The sequence below is a fragment of the Canis lupus genome, chromosome 18 (genome assembly GCF_003254725.2).
Source record: "Canis lupus dingo isolate Sandy chromosome 18, ASM325472v2, whole genome shotgun sequence".
In the NCBI taxonomy this organism is placed as follows: Eukaryota; Metazoa; Chordata; class Mammalia; order Carnivora; family Canidae; genus Canis; species Canis lupus.
In genome coordinates, this window is record NC_064260.1 from 11170361 (window position 1) to 11187034 (window position 16674).

General features: G+C 39.3%; 1 protein-coding gene across 4 annotated transcripts in view; it reads left to right on the plus strand.

Annotated features, from left to right (window-relative positions):
- Positions 1-16674, plus strand: part of AMPH (amphiphysin) — a 211202-nt gene that overhangs the window by 125784 nt on the left and 68744 nt on the right. For all 4 annotated transcript variants that reach the window (XM_025449343.3, XM_025449342.3, XM_049096418.1 and 1 more), the window contains exons 4-6: positions 4682-4776; positions 6909-7004; positions 14856-14963. In XM_025449343.3, the coding sequence (XP_025305128.1) occupies positions 4682-4776; positions 6909-7004; positions 14856-14963 (299 nt within the window). The remainder of the gene's footprint in view (positions 1-4681; positions 4777-6908; positions 7005-14855; positions 14964-16674) is intronic.

Genomic DNA, 16674 nt, shown 5'->3' on the forward strand with positions numbered 1-16674 from the left:
TTAGCAGGAAATGTTGCATTGAGCCCCATTTACGGGCTCAATGCTGTTTTGGGAGTGAGAGGCAAAGTTGAACAAGACACAGTGCCTACTCTCATGGAGCTGGCAGCAGAGATAGGGAGAAAGCTAAATAAATAAAAAGGCCCAATATATATAGTAATACATACTTTAACAGAATTGTGTATAATGTGGGTCACAACAGAGGACGAAACCACCCCCCTCCACCTGAGGGCCTGGAGACCAGGTTGGGTCTTCCAAGGAACTTATGCTTAAATGGACCCAGGAAGGGAGTATAAGTATTTATCAGGTGATCAGATATGCCCCAGACTAAGGTTGGTGCTGGAAGGACTTTCCAGGTAGAAGAAACTACATTTACAAAGGTCCCGGAGGCAGGAAGAAGCTTAGGCTCTTTAGGGAACAAGTAGATAATGAGGGTGAGATAGGTTTGCTTATGGATCGTATCATATTGAGGTTTTAGTCTGTTAGTGTGGAAGGGAGTCATTACATTATTGTAGGCCAGAGAATGAGTCACGTGATCAGATTAACATTTTAGAAAAATAGTTGTTGTGGTTTTGAGGGATTCAGGCCAGAGGAGATGAAGCAGCAAGACTTCTTATAAGTCTGGTCCAATGTTTAATAAGGATAGTGAAAAAAGCTAACATTTATTGAGCACTTCTGTGCTAGGCACTGATATAAGCTTTTATGATCTTATTTCATATAATTTTAACTATGGCCATGGCATGTACTGTCATTTAAAAATAATGTAACTGAGGCCTAGGATGGTGAGGTAAATGTTGAGGTACCAGTAGTATATCCAGGTGTTTTGTTTTTTTTTTAAATTTTGAAATTTTTAATGCACAAAAAGAACATCTCAGAAACAGAACAGATACTGACTTATTAATGATGAAGCACTAGATAAAGAAGCCCCCTCCCCACTTAGTAAATAGGAATATAGTGTAAATAGATGGCAGGGAGGTGAAAACTTTAGGATTCAATGCAAATCCTAAAATTGTATGCAACATTCATATATGGCTTTTTATCTCATAGCAATAGTATTCTCATAATGATGTATATGACATTCATACTTACTGGTAAGATGCTTTTGACTCAGAAGTTAAACAAAAATGGTGGAGAGGTAGTTTTGCCAATTCAAGTTGAGAAAAAAGGCTTTACCTTGCTTTTTTTCCCTTAAACATCTGTAACCATTTCACTTTGTTCTTATTTTCTTTTGAATTAGCCAAGACGACAATGATGCTTTTAGAAGCCCATTTCAAAATCCTCTAGGAATGGATTCCCCCAACTACACAATGATGTTTTTGAAACAACTCCTCTGAAAGTCCCTTGGAAGGCTCCACAGTGTTCTTTTGTCTTGGAAAGGTTACCGATTTTGGCTCCAAGAAGACCTGTTAAGACTGACCAGCAGTTATAGGGATCCATTTCTATTTCCCTGTAGGGATTTGGAATTAGGAGTCACTGGTATGTGTGGCAGTGGAGGCCAGACATAGGGAAAATGAACATGCAAGGACTTTCTCTGCATGAAGCATGGCCCAGATGGTGGGATCAATACTTGTTTGTTGTATGTGACTTGTTATGTGTGAGCATGACTGACCCAGTGGTAGAGTTGACTGTCCTTGAGCCGTCTCACACTCTGCCTCTCCTCCCCCACCACTCATGCTCCCGTGTTTGCTCTCCTTGAATCTCTAGGACAACTTCCTATCCTTTCCTCTGAGCTAACTGCTGGCTTCTTAAACAGCTCTCTTCTAAATAATGGGCGAAGCTGCCAGATACTTACAATATTTTAGATACTCTTGTAATGGTTTATAGCTGCTGCTGGTTATTGTCATAATGTATTTTAGCTGATGTTATTTTTAACTAAAACATACACCCTCAGGCTGTACAAAGAGGACTCTTGTAGCAGGGTAATCTCTGCAACAAATTTTAGAGGGTGAAAATAGAAGCTCACAAATTTGGTTGCAAAGGGAAAGAGGATGTTGCAGTAAATGCCTTGGAGAAGGTCCAAAATTTTAAAGCAGGGGAAGTGGTTTCTATCCAGTAGTAAATAATAATTTCTGTGGGTGATATTAGGCACCTGTCTTGCAATTTTGGAAATCACTAATCTTTTAAGAAAATACTGGATATATAGATATTATTAAATGCCAGAGGTAGCATTTAACATCTACTCTGGTTTGATGTTGTGAAGCTACTTTGGAGGGAATTTGGGTTTTAGCTTTTTTTTTTTCCTTTATGCTCTGTCAGCAGAGTAGGTTCAGAATCTCTAAAATCTTTGCAATTTTTATGTCCCTTCAGAGCAAAGCTTGTGTCTTGTTTACCTATGTATCCATCCAAGTACTTCCTATGGAGTGTTCTAGAAAGAATTTCCAAGTCAAAATGGAGTCTTTCCAAATTTTCCATCACTACTTATCCACACAGCAGCAATTAGTAGTTATTTTTGGCTGCTAGGAGACGTATTTACTGCAACATTGTGCTTTCAGCCTCCATGAATAAGGCCTTATATAATTTTATTTTAAGCTTACATTCACAGTTTTATTTTTCACCACAAAGGTTATTTGTCCTACAACACCATCATTTCTTCTTCTTCCTCTTAAGACCTTCAGAACTTACCTACCCAGCTGTTTATAATTTCCACCAGACTCAAGACAGATTTAAGGGAAAACTTCAGAAACCTTTTGGTCTCTGAATGATGGGGGGATGGTGTCAACTAGTGGCTAATTTTTGAGGGGTACATTTCTTAGTAGAAGCTTGCTTGTTTTTTGGGGAAGGGTGAATATGGACCCTGGAAATCATGTTACTCTGCCTCAGCAGTGACCACCCGAATAGGAGGGGACACTGCCTTTCTCTGTGTCTCTCATGAATAAATAAATAAAATATTAAAAAATATATTAAAAAGGGGACATTCTCACTGCCTTGCATTCAAAGTGCTGGGGGACCCTTGGAGGTTTTTGTGTTATTTTTTGGCTGTCTCTACACTTACATGCCCTCATACCATCACTGCTGGGGCTTCATTTTTGGTCGTTTCAGCCAGTGTGGGCAGTACAGCGCGTTGTAAAGGACATCCTTTTGCGTGCTCAGTGACGTGCTTTGTGGAGAGAGGGTTGCAGGCTTTCCTACTTCCTGTGGCCTGAAAACCTTCAAACTTCTCAAGTGCAAAGACCAAATCTATATCTTAATGTTATTGGAGGAAAGAGTAGGGGTGTTCCATGCCTAGAGAGAAACCATTCTATGAAATACCATGCTGACTTTTGTGCATACTCTTCAAGGATATACCTCCATCACCGTAGACATCTTTTATTCTGTCCTTTTCCCATAGTTGAACTCTAAAACGACTCCCTTAAATCCCACAAGCTTCAGGTTGAGTCTAGATGGTTGCGGCGTTCAGTTTCATGAAAACTTTCCATCATGGAGTCATGGGCATTAAGTTTATGAGATGCTTTTCGTTTCTAAGGAAACTTTCATATCTTCTAATGGCCAAAGCCAAGGCACCAGTTGGGCCAGGTCTCTGCTTCCAGCCATTAACGAGGCTTTGGTGCCAGAGGAGGCGCTTCTGCAAGTCACCAGCCAAAGCAGGCACTGTGGACTGTTCTCAGCCCTGTGCTGCTCCACCCAGTGCACACTGTACCCTCTTGTGTTTTGAAGGAAAGGCAGGCAGAGCGAAGACTGAAAAAGACGTGATACTTTCTATCGCTGCATTGCACAAAAACACTTTATACCTTTCCTATGATTCTACAACCGTACTTTTCGCAACACCCACCACATGCAGGTCTAATGAAAATTCTGACCCATAGATTTAAGAACTCCAAGATTTCTGAGAGTTCTGATTCAAAACTCTATATGTAGCTTTTAATAACTGTAACAAGAACTTTTTTTGTTTTGAAAATGGCTAAGCCTGTTAAACCACTTCCAGCTGTTACGCCCTAGGATCCCGTTAATTTTGCTTCAATCTGTTTCTGTCAAAGGCTTTATTTCTCATATTTAAAGTCATTTAGGATTAGTTTTATTTTTAGAGCTCCGTAGTTTGATGGATGAGTTATCCTAGGTGTCCAGTCTATTTATGGACCTGTGCTGCTTCATAAGTAACAATATACATAATAGAGCACGTTGCTTTTGTTGTTTTCAGGACACCTTGTTGATTTTTTTCTTTTTTCTTTTTTAATTTATTTTTATTGGTGTTCAATTTACTAACATACAGAATAACCCCCAGTGCCCGTCACCCATTCACCCCCACCCCCCACCCTCCTCCCCTTCCACCACCCCTAGTTCGTTTCCCAGAGTTCGCAGTCTTTACGTTCTGTCTCCCTTTCTGATATTTCCCACACATTTCTTCTCCCTTCCCTTATATTCCCTTTCACTATTATTTATATTCCCCAAATGAATGAGAACATATAATGTTTGTCCTTCTCCGATTAACTTACTTCACTCAGCATAATACCAGATGCATCTTTTTTTCATCTTTTTTTCAAGATGTGCCATTATCATGTAAATAATAGAAACGTGATCAGATACGTTAGAGAGTCACGGGAAGTTGTGACTACAGTTGCAAGTGACAGTTGTGCCTTCACGATTTTTCCTTAAAGAATTAGTGTTTCTGCTGGAGAAAAGTAGTGGACAGTGGAAGAGGTGCCTCACCCATGTCTGTCCAACAAGAATTGTTTTTCTCCAACACTAGGGATGCAAGAAGCCTCAATGAAGCTCACCGAGTCGCTGCATGAAGTCTATGAGCCTGATTGGTATGGGCGGGAGGATGTGAAGATGGTTGGCGAGGTAAGAGCAAGGACCTTAGACTGCGGGAGGCCTGGAGGACTTCAGCAGGCTGCCACCACGTTGCACTTAATCACAAAGGGGGCACCATGTACTCAGAAGACACCGGACAGTTTTACCCTCCAGATCCTCCCAAACTCACTGTGATTAGTGAACCATTATAAAACTACGGGGGTAGAGAGCTATGTGTTACGGAATATTTTTCTCCAAAATAAGAATAGTGGGGTTTTTTTTGTTTCTTACTATACATCTTAGCTCATTTCAGCAGCAGAATCAGGCTCATGGCATGATTCTGTGTACTGATTTCACCCCTGCACACTTCCTTCCCCTATCTTTTCTTGAAAGCAGATTCAGGAGGCACAAAAAGCATATATTTCACTTAAATGCTGCTGGTGCATTTGATGGCCTGCAGAAGCTTAGGACAGATGCGGTCAGCCTGCTAATAGGAATATAACTTCCAGAAGCCTTTGTCCCTAGACATGTATTAACACCTGAAATCCAATTTGTAGCTGAGGGCCATCTGGCTGGTGGGAAGTGAGAAAGTGAGTATGTTTTGCTTTGCAGAAGTCCCAGTGGGGTGGAGACCAGGGGTGGCTCTGTCTGTATGGTGTTGGGTGCGTTCTTCAACTTCTCAGGCTTTGGCTTCTTTATCAGCAAAGTGAGAATAAGAATTCTTCCTACTAATAACACATTTAATGGCTGTATATTCCTGTCATCACCAGTACATGTGATTATTACTGGTGTCAGCAAGTTGCCTATCGGGGCTTCTCTCATGTCCAAGTTCTTTATTAAAGAGCAGTGTTTGTCATGCCCACTTCACATGAGCTCACTGATGAACACGGAGGCACAGAAGACCTCTGGGATGCAGCTGCCTGAGCTCAGGAGAAGGTTTGATACGTGATGCACCGATGGGTTAACAGTGCAGCCCTCGGCTGGTGCATGACAATTCTGACATCCCCACATTGATCTTCGTAATCTTGTTAAGACAGAGATGAAAAGATTTATTTGTGCAAAAAGTTCTTGGCCTTGTTACCTCTTTATAAAACTTTCAAAATAGAAATCTGGTAAAAACCAGCCTCCAAACACCACTTTCCAATGTAGTTATTAAATAATTATCTCTTCTCACATATATTTCTTCAATATAATGATACTGTTTCAACATCATGTTGTTAAATGCTTTGCTCGTGTGATAAATTTCCAATGAATGGTGTATAATTAAAAATTCATCATGAAAAGAATTTTTTTTAATTTTTATTTATGATAGTCACACAGAGAGAGAGAGAGAGAGAGAAAGAGAGAGAGAGGCAGAGACACAGGCAGAGGGAGAAGCAGGCTCCATGCACCGGGAGACTGACATGGGCCTTGATCCAGGGTCTCCAGGATCGCGCCCTGGGCCAAAGGCAGGTGCCAAACTGCTGCGCCACCCAGGGATCCCCATGAAAAGAATTTTTAAGGGAATAATAGAAACTTGCAGTAATAGCTTTCCAGAACATCACATTAAATTCTGTGAGTGGCAGATGCCACTTTGACGTTTATTCCTTAAGAAAATGGCTACCATCCCACCTTGGTCCTCATAGGTCCTGCCAAGATTTTTGGAATCTTTAGTTGCAGATCCAAATAATGGGCTCTTGTGGTAGTGAAGGAGCTGAATGCTACATGTTCAGAGCATCTATTCACATCAGAAGACGAGCGTTTTCTTATGGAGGATTTAAGGTTATTTTGGCATGAATTTCTTGAATTGGGATCTGTAATAATGAGGATTAGTATTGAAAGTGTGAAAAAAGACACAAAAGCAAGTAAGCCCCCAAAAGTAGTTTTCAAAAGTGGTTTTCTCTCTTCCCCCCCCTCTCTCTTTCTCTTGTAAAAGACTTTGGAGTGAGCAGCTCAGGTATGGTGACATCAGGGGTCCATCTTTGCCATGTAGCCTGTATCCTCAGTAACCTATGCTGTCAATTAGAACAGGTAGTCTAATTGCCTTAAAATTTTATTGTATTATTCAATAATCCGTATTTTTTCTAGCATCTATTATCCAGGGAAGTACTATTTATCTAATTTTAACCATTTCTGATTTTTTTAGAAGTTTGGCAAAAAGTATCCAATTAAAATCGTTCAGCAGCTTTCTCTTTTTCTCTCAGAAATGTGATGTTCTATGGGAAGACTTCCATCAAAAACTAGTGGATGGGTCCTTGCTGACACTGGATACCTATCTGGGCCAGTTTCCCGACATAAAGGTATTTTACTTTGTGTCTATAAAGGGAAGAATGGAATGATTCTATGTATTTATTGGAACGTGGGCAAAAGATAAGCGGAATTCAGAGTCTGCAAGCTGACATCAAAAACGGTAACTTTTCATTTATTTAAGCATAGAACTTTTATTCTGTTCCTATCAGTTTGAAATGAAATATAGCTACAGAAATCACATTTTCCCCTTTAGCGAACTGCTTCAGCTTTTATTTCTCTACAGACGTCTTTTTCATACTCTAGATATAAAATTGCAAACCAGATACCAAAAATTCCAATATTTATGTTCCAACCTTCTGATTGTAGAGCATTTGAGGAGAATTTCCATTAGAATAAACTGCAGTCACAAGGAAAGGAGAAACTTCGCTGCAAACATGAGAGCAAGATCTGATTGTTCCTTGTTTACTGTTCAGAGCACACCTGCATATTTTTTCTCTCCTTAAGATCTTCTGGTTCAAATTGAACTGTTAAGATATAAGCATTTCAAATACATTAGCAACTGGGTCTAAAAATATCTTGTCTAAAACATTTGTCTTAACACTTAGATTCATTGAAGGAAACTATATAAGTGGAGGATTGAACATCGTAGATTTCGAATTGACTCAGGAGGTAGAGATGGTTTTTAATCCATCAGGTCTGTACCTAACAGATGGTAGCATGAATAGATCTGCCCCCCAGTTTTTCCTGCTCAAGGAAGAGTACCAGATAAGAAGAGCTGCCCTTCCTGTAGGGTGAAGAAGGCCATGAAACCAACATCCATCCATCTACACTGCCTGAATTAGGTGACTTCTGATGCAAAGCTCCACTTTTAACCTGGCCTGCTTTGTAGCCATTGCCAAACACCAGGACACTAGCTGCCATGATGTGCACTGGCCTTGGCCATGGGACATGGTGAAACTTCTCAGCATTCATATCAACGATGTTGATTTCCTTTGTCCCATACATAATACCTCACAACTAGTTGGCCAACATCCAAAATATATTTCGGAACACAGGGGCACCAGATACAAATCTCAGTGGATCAGACTAGGTCTTGGTAGCAAAATGTCACAGAGAACAAATCTGAATGACGGATTCCCCTTGATATAACACTTTAGTAAGCCATTGCATGATGGTGTCCTAATTTAAAAGTGTAAGTTGGCTTTTTAAAAGTTTCTGAGAAATTCAAAAATTAAATTGAAAAAATTTTAGAATTCTGTGAGACTGCACACCCTAGCCTCTAGGGAATGCATCTTGGGATATTTTCAGATTATTTGGTAGACAGCCACATTTTGTCTTAGACTTTGCAACATTTATGGAGCAGTCTTAGGATCATTATCCTGCTTCAGAATATCGTTTATTCAGTGGTAATTTAATCTCCATAAAAATCCGTTCCCAATAAATCAGAAGAGAATAGGAGAAAGCTTGGACTTCATACTTGAAAATTTCAAAGCACTTTGGAACTAGTCTAAATCATTCATATAATAAACCTGCATAGTATGATTTAATGAAGCAAATGAAGGGTGCGATTACCAGAGAAAAACATATTGGAAAAATTGTTCAATTTCAGGAACAAAAACTTAGTAACATCAAAAAAATTATGGATAGTCTTAGTTTTTATAGGACTGATGGCCGTAGTTATTTGGAAATTGGCCATACTCTCTAGGAGCATACAATTTTAGAAGACAAATGGACACAGAAGTACCTGCATTGAAACATGGATTAAAAAAAATGATGCAGCACCTGGGTGGTGCAGTGGGTTAAGCATCTGACTCTTGGTTTCAGCTCAGGTCATGATCTCAGGGTCATGAGATGAAGCTCCACATCAGGCTCCTGGCTCAGCACAGAATCTGCTTGTGGATTCTCTCCTTCCTCTGCTCCTCCCCCGACTCGTGCACATTTTCTCTCTGTCTCTAAAAATAAATCAATCAATCTTTAATTAGATAAATTAAATACAATTATGATAGGTGATACAGGTTAGTCTTTTCAGTTTGTTCCACATCAGAAAGGTGAAGAATCCAGTAGGACTTTTGCTTGAGCGGTTCTTTTCTTGAGCGCCACAGTTGAGGTCATGCCCAAAGATGATCCTCCAGTGACTGAACCATCTTTACACTAGAGATCTGGGCATAATGACACCTCGCTGGATGTCTTGAAAATAAGTCAAACAATATGCCAAACAATAGTGTTGCCTGCATCATGCAAAGAGGCTGATATGATCTTTCTCTCTTTCTCTAAAGTCACATTTATAATATCATACCGCACACATAGGGTTTCAACCAAGACAGATAATTGTGAAACCATTTCATAGGATAGAGAGCTGAGGACACAGCAGTGTTTAACGAGGAAAGGAAACCATTTGAATATGGAGGGTAGATAGGATAGCTGTTTCTAGTGAAAGATGTTTTTTTCTGTGAAGATACATTTAGGTTAGTCTCTGCTCACTGAATGCAAGGTAGAAATGGTTTAGACTCTATCACTTCGTAAAGTTAGTGCTGAATGATTATGTAATGAATGGATTATTGATGGAAAGGGAGCTAATGATTAAAAATACTGAGTGGAGAATTTTCAAAGCGTGGAACACAATTGACTTCCTTGACTTCCATTGGAATCAAACAGTCCATGTGTAGTTAAAACGTCAGGCAAATTTCCAAATATTTACTGCCGCTCACCAGCAAGGGCTATGAAATACCATTCATGAGGGAATGATGTTTGAATTTTCCAACTGTGATTGGCAGGGCACCCAGTGTTATAGTTCTTATTATGCAGCACTGACATCTAAAATCAATGTTATAATAAGAGCCAGCTTGTCATCAACACAGGCAGGCTTACAGCTGTGAGCAGTTATTGTAAAATGTAGTTTAGATCCTATCTTGGCAGCCACACCTAAGTACCTACACATATATTTACAGCAGTGCGCCCAAAGTGAATTTTAAATTGGGGTTATTATTGAAATTTTAAAGAATACAATAAATTAAACTTTTTACTGTATAGGTCAGTGTGCAATGGGAAACCTGAAGAAATTTCAGTTGAACCATTCCACTAAACTATGGCTAAACTAGTAAATTTACTTAATTAGATTTACTACTGGGTGGTTAAATAAGAATTGCATCATTTTCCATATAAAAGCTAAGGTGAATGAACTCTACCCTTACTTAAAAGATTTACTTCTGTTTTCAAGTTTTTCAAATATGAGTTAGGTAAGGAAACAAGATTGATTTGTATTTCCAACATAGGTATGTGTGTATGAAAATGAGTGACGGCCTTCAGAATAGGCACGTGGTAAGCCCTGCTCTGCATTGACTTGTCAGTTACACAAGAAAATGAGTCATATTATTTATTTTACTTCTTGTTTTTGAACAACAAAAAAAGATCATCTTGTGTACTCTTCCACCTTATTCCCAGGCTTGGAAGTAATTGAATTTTGGCTCCTTTCAAAAAAATCACATTCATCTTCAAAAAATCAAGATCTGCTTCTTGGAAGATACTAAAGATGACTTCCACACCCTGACCTCTTCCCTGAAAGTCCACGAAGCAGAGCTTTATCAGAGTTACAGAGAGTTACACAAGGCCACTGCTTCAAAGAAGAGTGTTCCTCTGAAGCTATAGTTAGGTGTTTGCTAAAAATAATGAGCTTTGTCACCTCATAGGCACACTGTACCCACCAAGGTTCCCTGCATGGCTTCACTGCATTCTGCCTAGACTAATTCATCCCATTATCTTTAGGCAGATGTGAGTAAGCTGTGCTTTTTACTAACACCAGTTGGAAGTGGTATAGGTGTAGAGGGTGAAGAGATTGGAAGCAGCCAAATGAGAGTAACTGCCCCAACCCACCTCTCACTGATGCTGAAGGGGGTGTAGAGAACTAGAATAGAGTGACAGTGGAATGATGGAGTAGGTCAGAGAAGTCAAGAGGAGGCTGGGGCTGGGGAAGCAGGTGAGGGCACCAGAGTTCAAGATATAAGGAGGCACTGACTCTTAGTTGCTGACCCTGCACCCATGTGACCCTGAGCAATTCTGGACAAGTTAGAAGTTAATCTCATGCAATTCAAAATTCTCTACATGTAAAATGGGAGTAATCCCTGCAACACCCATACTATAGGTTGCTGAGGATCTGAGTTATGACTGTATTTGTATGCCATAAGCATATTACTATTGCTTTCTTCTTCCTACCACATAAAATTTAAAGGTTTTTAAGGGTCTCAGATTGGACTGGCTGGGCATAACTGGACCACTAGGAGTCTTTTCAAAGAGGCTAGATACTTGGGCCTTACCTCAGAGTAATTAAATTTGCTTATCATTTGCTTGTTAGTTATACCTCTTTTTTAAAAAGATTTATTTGTTTGAGAGAGAAAGTGCACTCACAGTCACATGCAAGCAGCGAGAGGAGGCAGAGGTAGAGGGAGAGAATCCTAAGCAGATTTGCCACTGAGCATGGAGCCCAACACAGAGCTTGATCTCACTACCCTGAGATCATGACCTGAGTCAAAATCAAGAGTCAGACACTTAACCAACTGAGCCACCCAGGTGCCCCCTACTTTTTTTTTTTAAAGATATTTATTTATTTTAGAGAGAGAGCAAGAGAGAGAATATCTCTTTACTTAAGTTTTTAGTGGTTGCTCTGTAATCTATAACATACATCTTTAACTTTTCCTGTGTAACTTCAAATACTATCATAGCACTTTTATATAAACAACATATCTCTAGTCCTTACTTTGCTTCCTCTGTTATTATTGTCACAAATTTTTAATTTATATATGCTATAAACCACACAAAACATGTTTTTTTTTTTGCCTTCTCAATTGCCTTTTAAAGAACTTGAAAGTAGAAACCCAAAATCATGTATATATACCAGAATTTTATAATTTCTGGCACTTACTTTTGTGTGTGTGTGTGTAGCTTTCCTTAGTAGTAAAATTCCAATGATGAAGGTGAATTCTTTCAGCTTTTGTTTGTCTGAAAAAGACTTTTAAAAATTTTATTTATTTATTTAGAGAGCTTGTGAACAGCGGGAGGGGCAGAGGGAGAAGGAGAGAGAGAATCCCAAGCAGACTCTGCCCTGGACACACAGTCCAAAGTGGGGCTCGATCCCATGACCCCGAGGTCATGACCTGAGCTGAAATCAAGAGTTGGATGCTTAACTGACTGAACCACCCAGGTGCCCCAGTCTGAAAGACTTTATTTCACCTTTATTTTTTGGAAGATATTTTCACTGGGAATATAACTCTGAGTTGGCAGATTTCTCTTGCAGTACTTTAAAAATGTTAGGTCATCATATTCTGGCTTGCATAGTTTCTCAAGATGAGTTTTCTGTAATCCTTGCCTTTGTTCTTTATTATTCTTGATTTTAAGCAGTTTGGCTATGAAGTATCTGGACTGGTATTGTTGGTGTTGATCCTTCTTGGGTTCTGTGACTTTCCGTACTTTGATGTCTTCATTATTATATAAGTTTCTCAGCAATATCTCCTTAAATATTGCTTCTGACTTAACCTCTCATATTTTTTGGAAACTCCAATTAGACTATGTCAGACCATTTAATATTGTATTGCATGCCTTGTATTCTTGATTCTGTTACTTTTCAACTTATTGCTCTATTTTAATAGGAATAGTTTCTCTTGATGTATTTTCAAGTGCACTGTTCATAGCTGTTTTAAGTGCAATTGGCCATCAAAGAAATACTTCTTCTCTGATACAATTTTTATTTTTACCATTTCCACTTGATTTTTTTTGACTATTAATGTTTCTGCAGAAACGTTACCCCTAAGTTTATGTCTGTTATTCTCCTTTTCCAAGTGGATACTTTAATATATTAGAGGCATTTTAAAATTTTTGTTTGGTATTTCCAGCATCTGGGTCATGTCTGAGTCTGATTCTGTTGTTAGCTTTATCTTTTCTCATGAGTTTTCTTGTGTGTGTGTGTGTGTGTGTGTGTGTTTCATAATTTTACATTGAATCTCAGACATCATGTATAGTGAAGACTGAAGTAATATTAATGCTTAGAAACGGCATACATTTTTGTCAGGCCAGTGGTGTGGGGGTGCAAATCTATCTGATCATGAACTGAGCTGGATTTATGTTTGTTGGTTATTATTATTATTACTGTTATAACTTTCAGTGAACTATGGCTTTCACGTGCCTCTAGAATTGGGCTGCTTAATGCCTTGTGCTTATCTTCTAACATCTATAACGTTTTCAGACCCTTGGGTTGAAATCTGGTTTTTGCCTCTTCCTTGGTCCACGTAGGGTAGGTCCTGGGATGCCAGAGAATTTTTCTCCCCATTCTTGCTGCCCATCAGATTTTAGTTCCTTGTATGCTTGTGGTGCAGAAGGGGCCTGTCTCTCTACACTTGCCCACTCCCTCCAGTGGTAGGCAACTATCGCTTGTTATTGAGTGATGGACTTGTAATGGGGGCAAGGCTCTTTTTTATTATACTTTCTTGGCCTGTTTTTTTTTTTTTTTTGAGAGGGAAAGAGAGAGACAGAGTTCTTGGCCTGTCTTCAGCAAAGTCAGCCTCATATCTGTGATTGGTCTTGGACAGAAGTTCCCTACCCCTGCCCTAGTGGGAACAGACCTCTGCTTGTTAAAGGAGTCAGACTGTGGTTGGAGAAAGGTTTTATGCCCCTCCCCAGTCGGGAGAGATTTTTTTCTTCTATCCTTCCTTGTGTAACCTTGTGTAACAGTGATATTTGCATATATCACAGGGGCCACAGGGTTTCCTAATCCTCTCCCAGGGCCAGATTGGTTTTGCTTCTCCTCCTGTCTGTTAAGCAGTATATCTTTGCTTGGTCTCTGTGGGCAGGATTTGTTGCCCCCTCCTTAAGCAACCTAAAGCTTTTACCTTGTAAGAGAAAAAGATCCAAGTAATGGGCAGGGGTTGGTGGTCACCCTGTAGCAGCCATAGCTCACCTCAGTCTCATTTGCATCTCAAGGGAGTGTCTTGTCTTGTTCCCAGATTTTCTTAAAGCATCCAATGGAAGCTGAAGGAAAGAGCTTACCATAAGTGCAATTTGTGTCCTGGGTACCCAGCTTCCCAAAGGGACACATTATAGGCCAATTGGCTGACTTCTTCATGTCCACTTATATGGTGGCCACAACTTCTACTGTACCCTGTTTTTTTGGCACAAATGATTTGTTGTCTGTCTCTTATTCGAGGACTTTGACCCTCTTCCTAAATAAAAGAATTCAGATTATTTTGCTGCCTTGTGACCTTAGGTCTCTGATATAATCAAGAAGACTTATCCTTTTATAGATTATCCAGATTTTTTCTTGTCAGCATGAGAGTGACATTCATTGCAGCTGTCTGTATCCTAAATGGAAATGGAGTCTCTAAGAATCAATATATTTTTAAGGCTCCTCAGGTGATTCTACTGACCCAAAAGATTTAGAAACACTTCTAAGAAAAATAACTTTTTAGGAAGTAAATCTGCTTGGTGGAACTGATGTTGGATGTGAGTGTTACTAGAATTATAAAACCAAATCCCAATATCATCTTCCATGATCTTCAAAATGGAACATTTAAAGATTTAGAATAGAGGTTAAAAGATAGTATAGGTTTATTGCTCCCCTCAATCAATTCTGGAATTTTTCTGATCTCTGCTACAAATTCTACCTTCAACTATTCACGATCAGCCTAATTATTATTGGAAGGAGATCAGCCTAATTATTTTTGGAAGGAGAAATATTGACCTAATGGTTTTTACATAAGGAATTGGAGGTGATAGTCTGATTTCCAGGTATCATTTGTTTACTGAAATTCTAGTTCACTTCGATCTCAAATCAAGATCCTCAGTTACTCTGGACAATGGAAGCATTTTATTAGTCAAAAAGAGAGTCTATAACCATGCATGCATTTCCTTGTTGGCAGAATCGCATTGCAAAACGCAGCCGGAAGCTGGTGGACTATGATAGTGCTCGCCACCACCTGGAAGCTCTACAGAGCTCCAAGAGGAAGGATGAAAGTCGAATCTCTAAGGTAAGATGGATCCCACTGTTGACACCACTCTCTGTATTCTATGACCTGTAACAATTTTGCTTTTTGAAATTAAATACAAGCATGCCTCAGAGATATTGCGGGTTTGGTTCCCAACCATGGCAAGCAAATATTGTAATAAAGCAATCAAATAATTTTTTTCAGTTTCCCAGTGCATACAAAAAGTATGTTTACACTATACCGTGATCTAGTAAGTGCATAATAGCATTATGTTTAAAAACACAACGTGCATACCTTAATTAAAAACACCATATTGCTAAAAATGCTATTATCTGAGCTTTTAGCAAGTCCTAATCACCAATGACAGATTGTATAACAAATATGATAATAATGAAAATGCTGAAATATTGAAAGAATTACCCGAATGTGACACAAAGACATGAAGTGAGCAAATGCTGCTGGAACAGTATTATGTATAGATTGGCTTGAAGCAGAGTTGCCACAAACTCTAAATTTGTAGAACACTCAGTATTGTGCTGCAAAGCACAATGAAGGAAAGCACAGTGAAATGAGGTACACCTGTACTTCCTTTTTAAAGGAGGTTGGAATTAGGACAGAAATGAAACTGAAACGTACTTGTGGGCTGCTTTCCAGAATTTTTAATAAGTTTTTTCATGTTATTGGAGAGTTCACATGGCTGACACTGAATCATACACTTTGGTCCGAGTAAACCTTGGTCCCAACAACACAGCAGGGTCAGCAAATGTAACGTGTGCCTACACTTTGTTCTGTGTTTGTGGTCCATATTTGAAGCTCAAAGGCAGATTGAGATGGAAAACCAAATCTGAAATTCTAAGACATAACCTGTGACTGTCAGGGAGTACAGACATGTGCTGGATTTGTAGAATATTCATTTTCTTTTAGAAAACCCATTTCAGTAGCTATGTATGCCAGTCACTTACAGATGCCAGCTGACACCTGCTAACTACTCCCTTTGCTTCCAGTCTTGCCTCCTCCTATCTGCCTACACACAGCTGTCTGAATAGTCTTTCTACATCACATATCTAGATCTGTTTCTCCACTGCTTGTCTTTTAATGGCTTGCATTGCCTATAGAAAACACATCTAAATTTCTTAGCGTGTGTAAAAGACCCGCACAACTTGGTTATGACTCAGCTATTTATCCTAATTGACTTTTGAATCTCCTTTTCCCTCTGCTCCTTCTTGCATACACACATCTTAAACTAGAGCTTCCATGACCCACACATCAGTTCCAGAGCAACCACAATAAGAGCTGCCCCTCATGTAAGACCCCATAGGTGCCGGGCACCATGCACATCCATGTCATCATTTTCTTAATACTCACAATACCTGTCAAGTAGGCATTACTGTCTCTGTTTTATCAGTGAGGTATCTGAAATGAAGAAAGTTAAAACAATCTCACAAGTTCACACAATTAGTAAGCTGGAATTCTAACCCAGGAAATGCCACCTTTATGTACTGTAATGCCTCTCCACCTGCTTCTTTAATGAACATTCTTCAAGATTCCTTTAGAGTATCACTTTCCCTATGGAACCTTCACTGTTTCTGTACCATCTTTCCCAATAGCATGATCTGCAACAGATAGTAAGCCCTATCTTGTAATTATTTAGACTTCTTGCTAGATGGAGAATTTCTTTGGGAAGCATCCATGTTCAGTATCCAGAGCAGAGCAGTATATGGAGCAATATATAGCATATGCTTTTGTGGCCAAA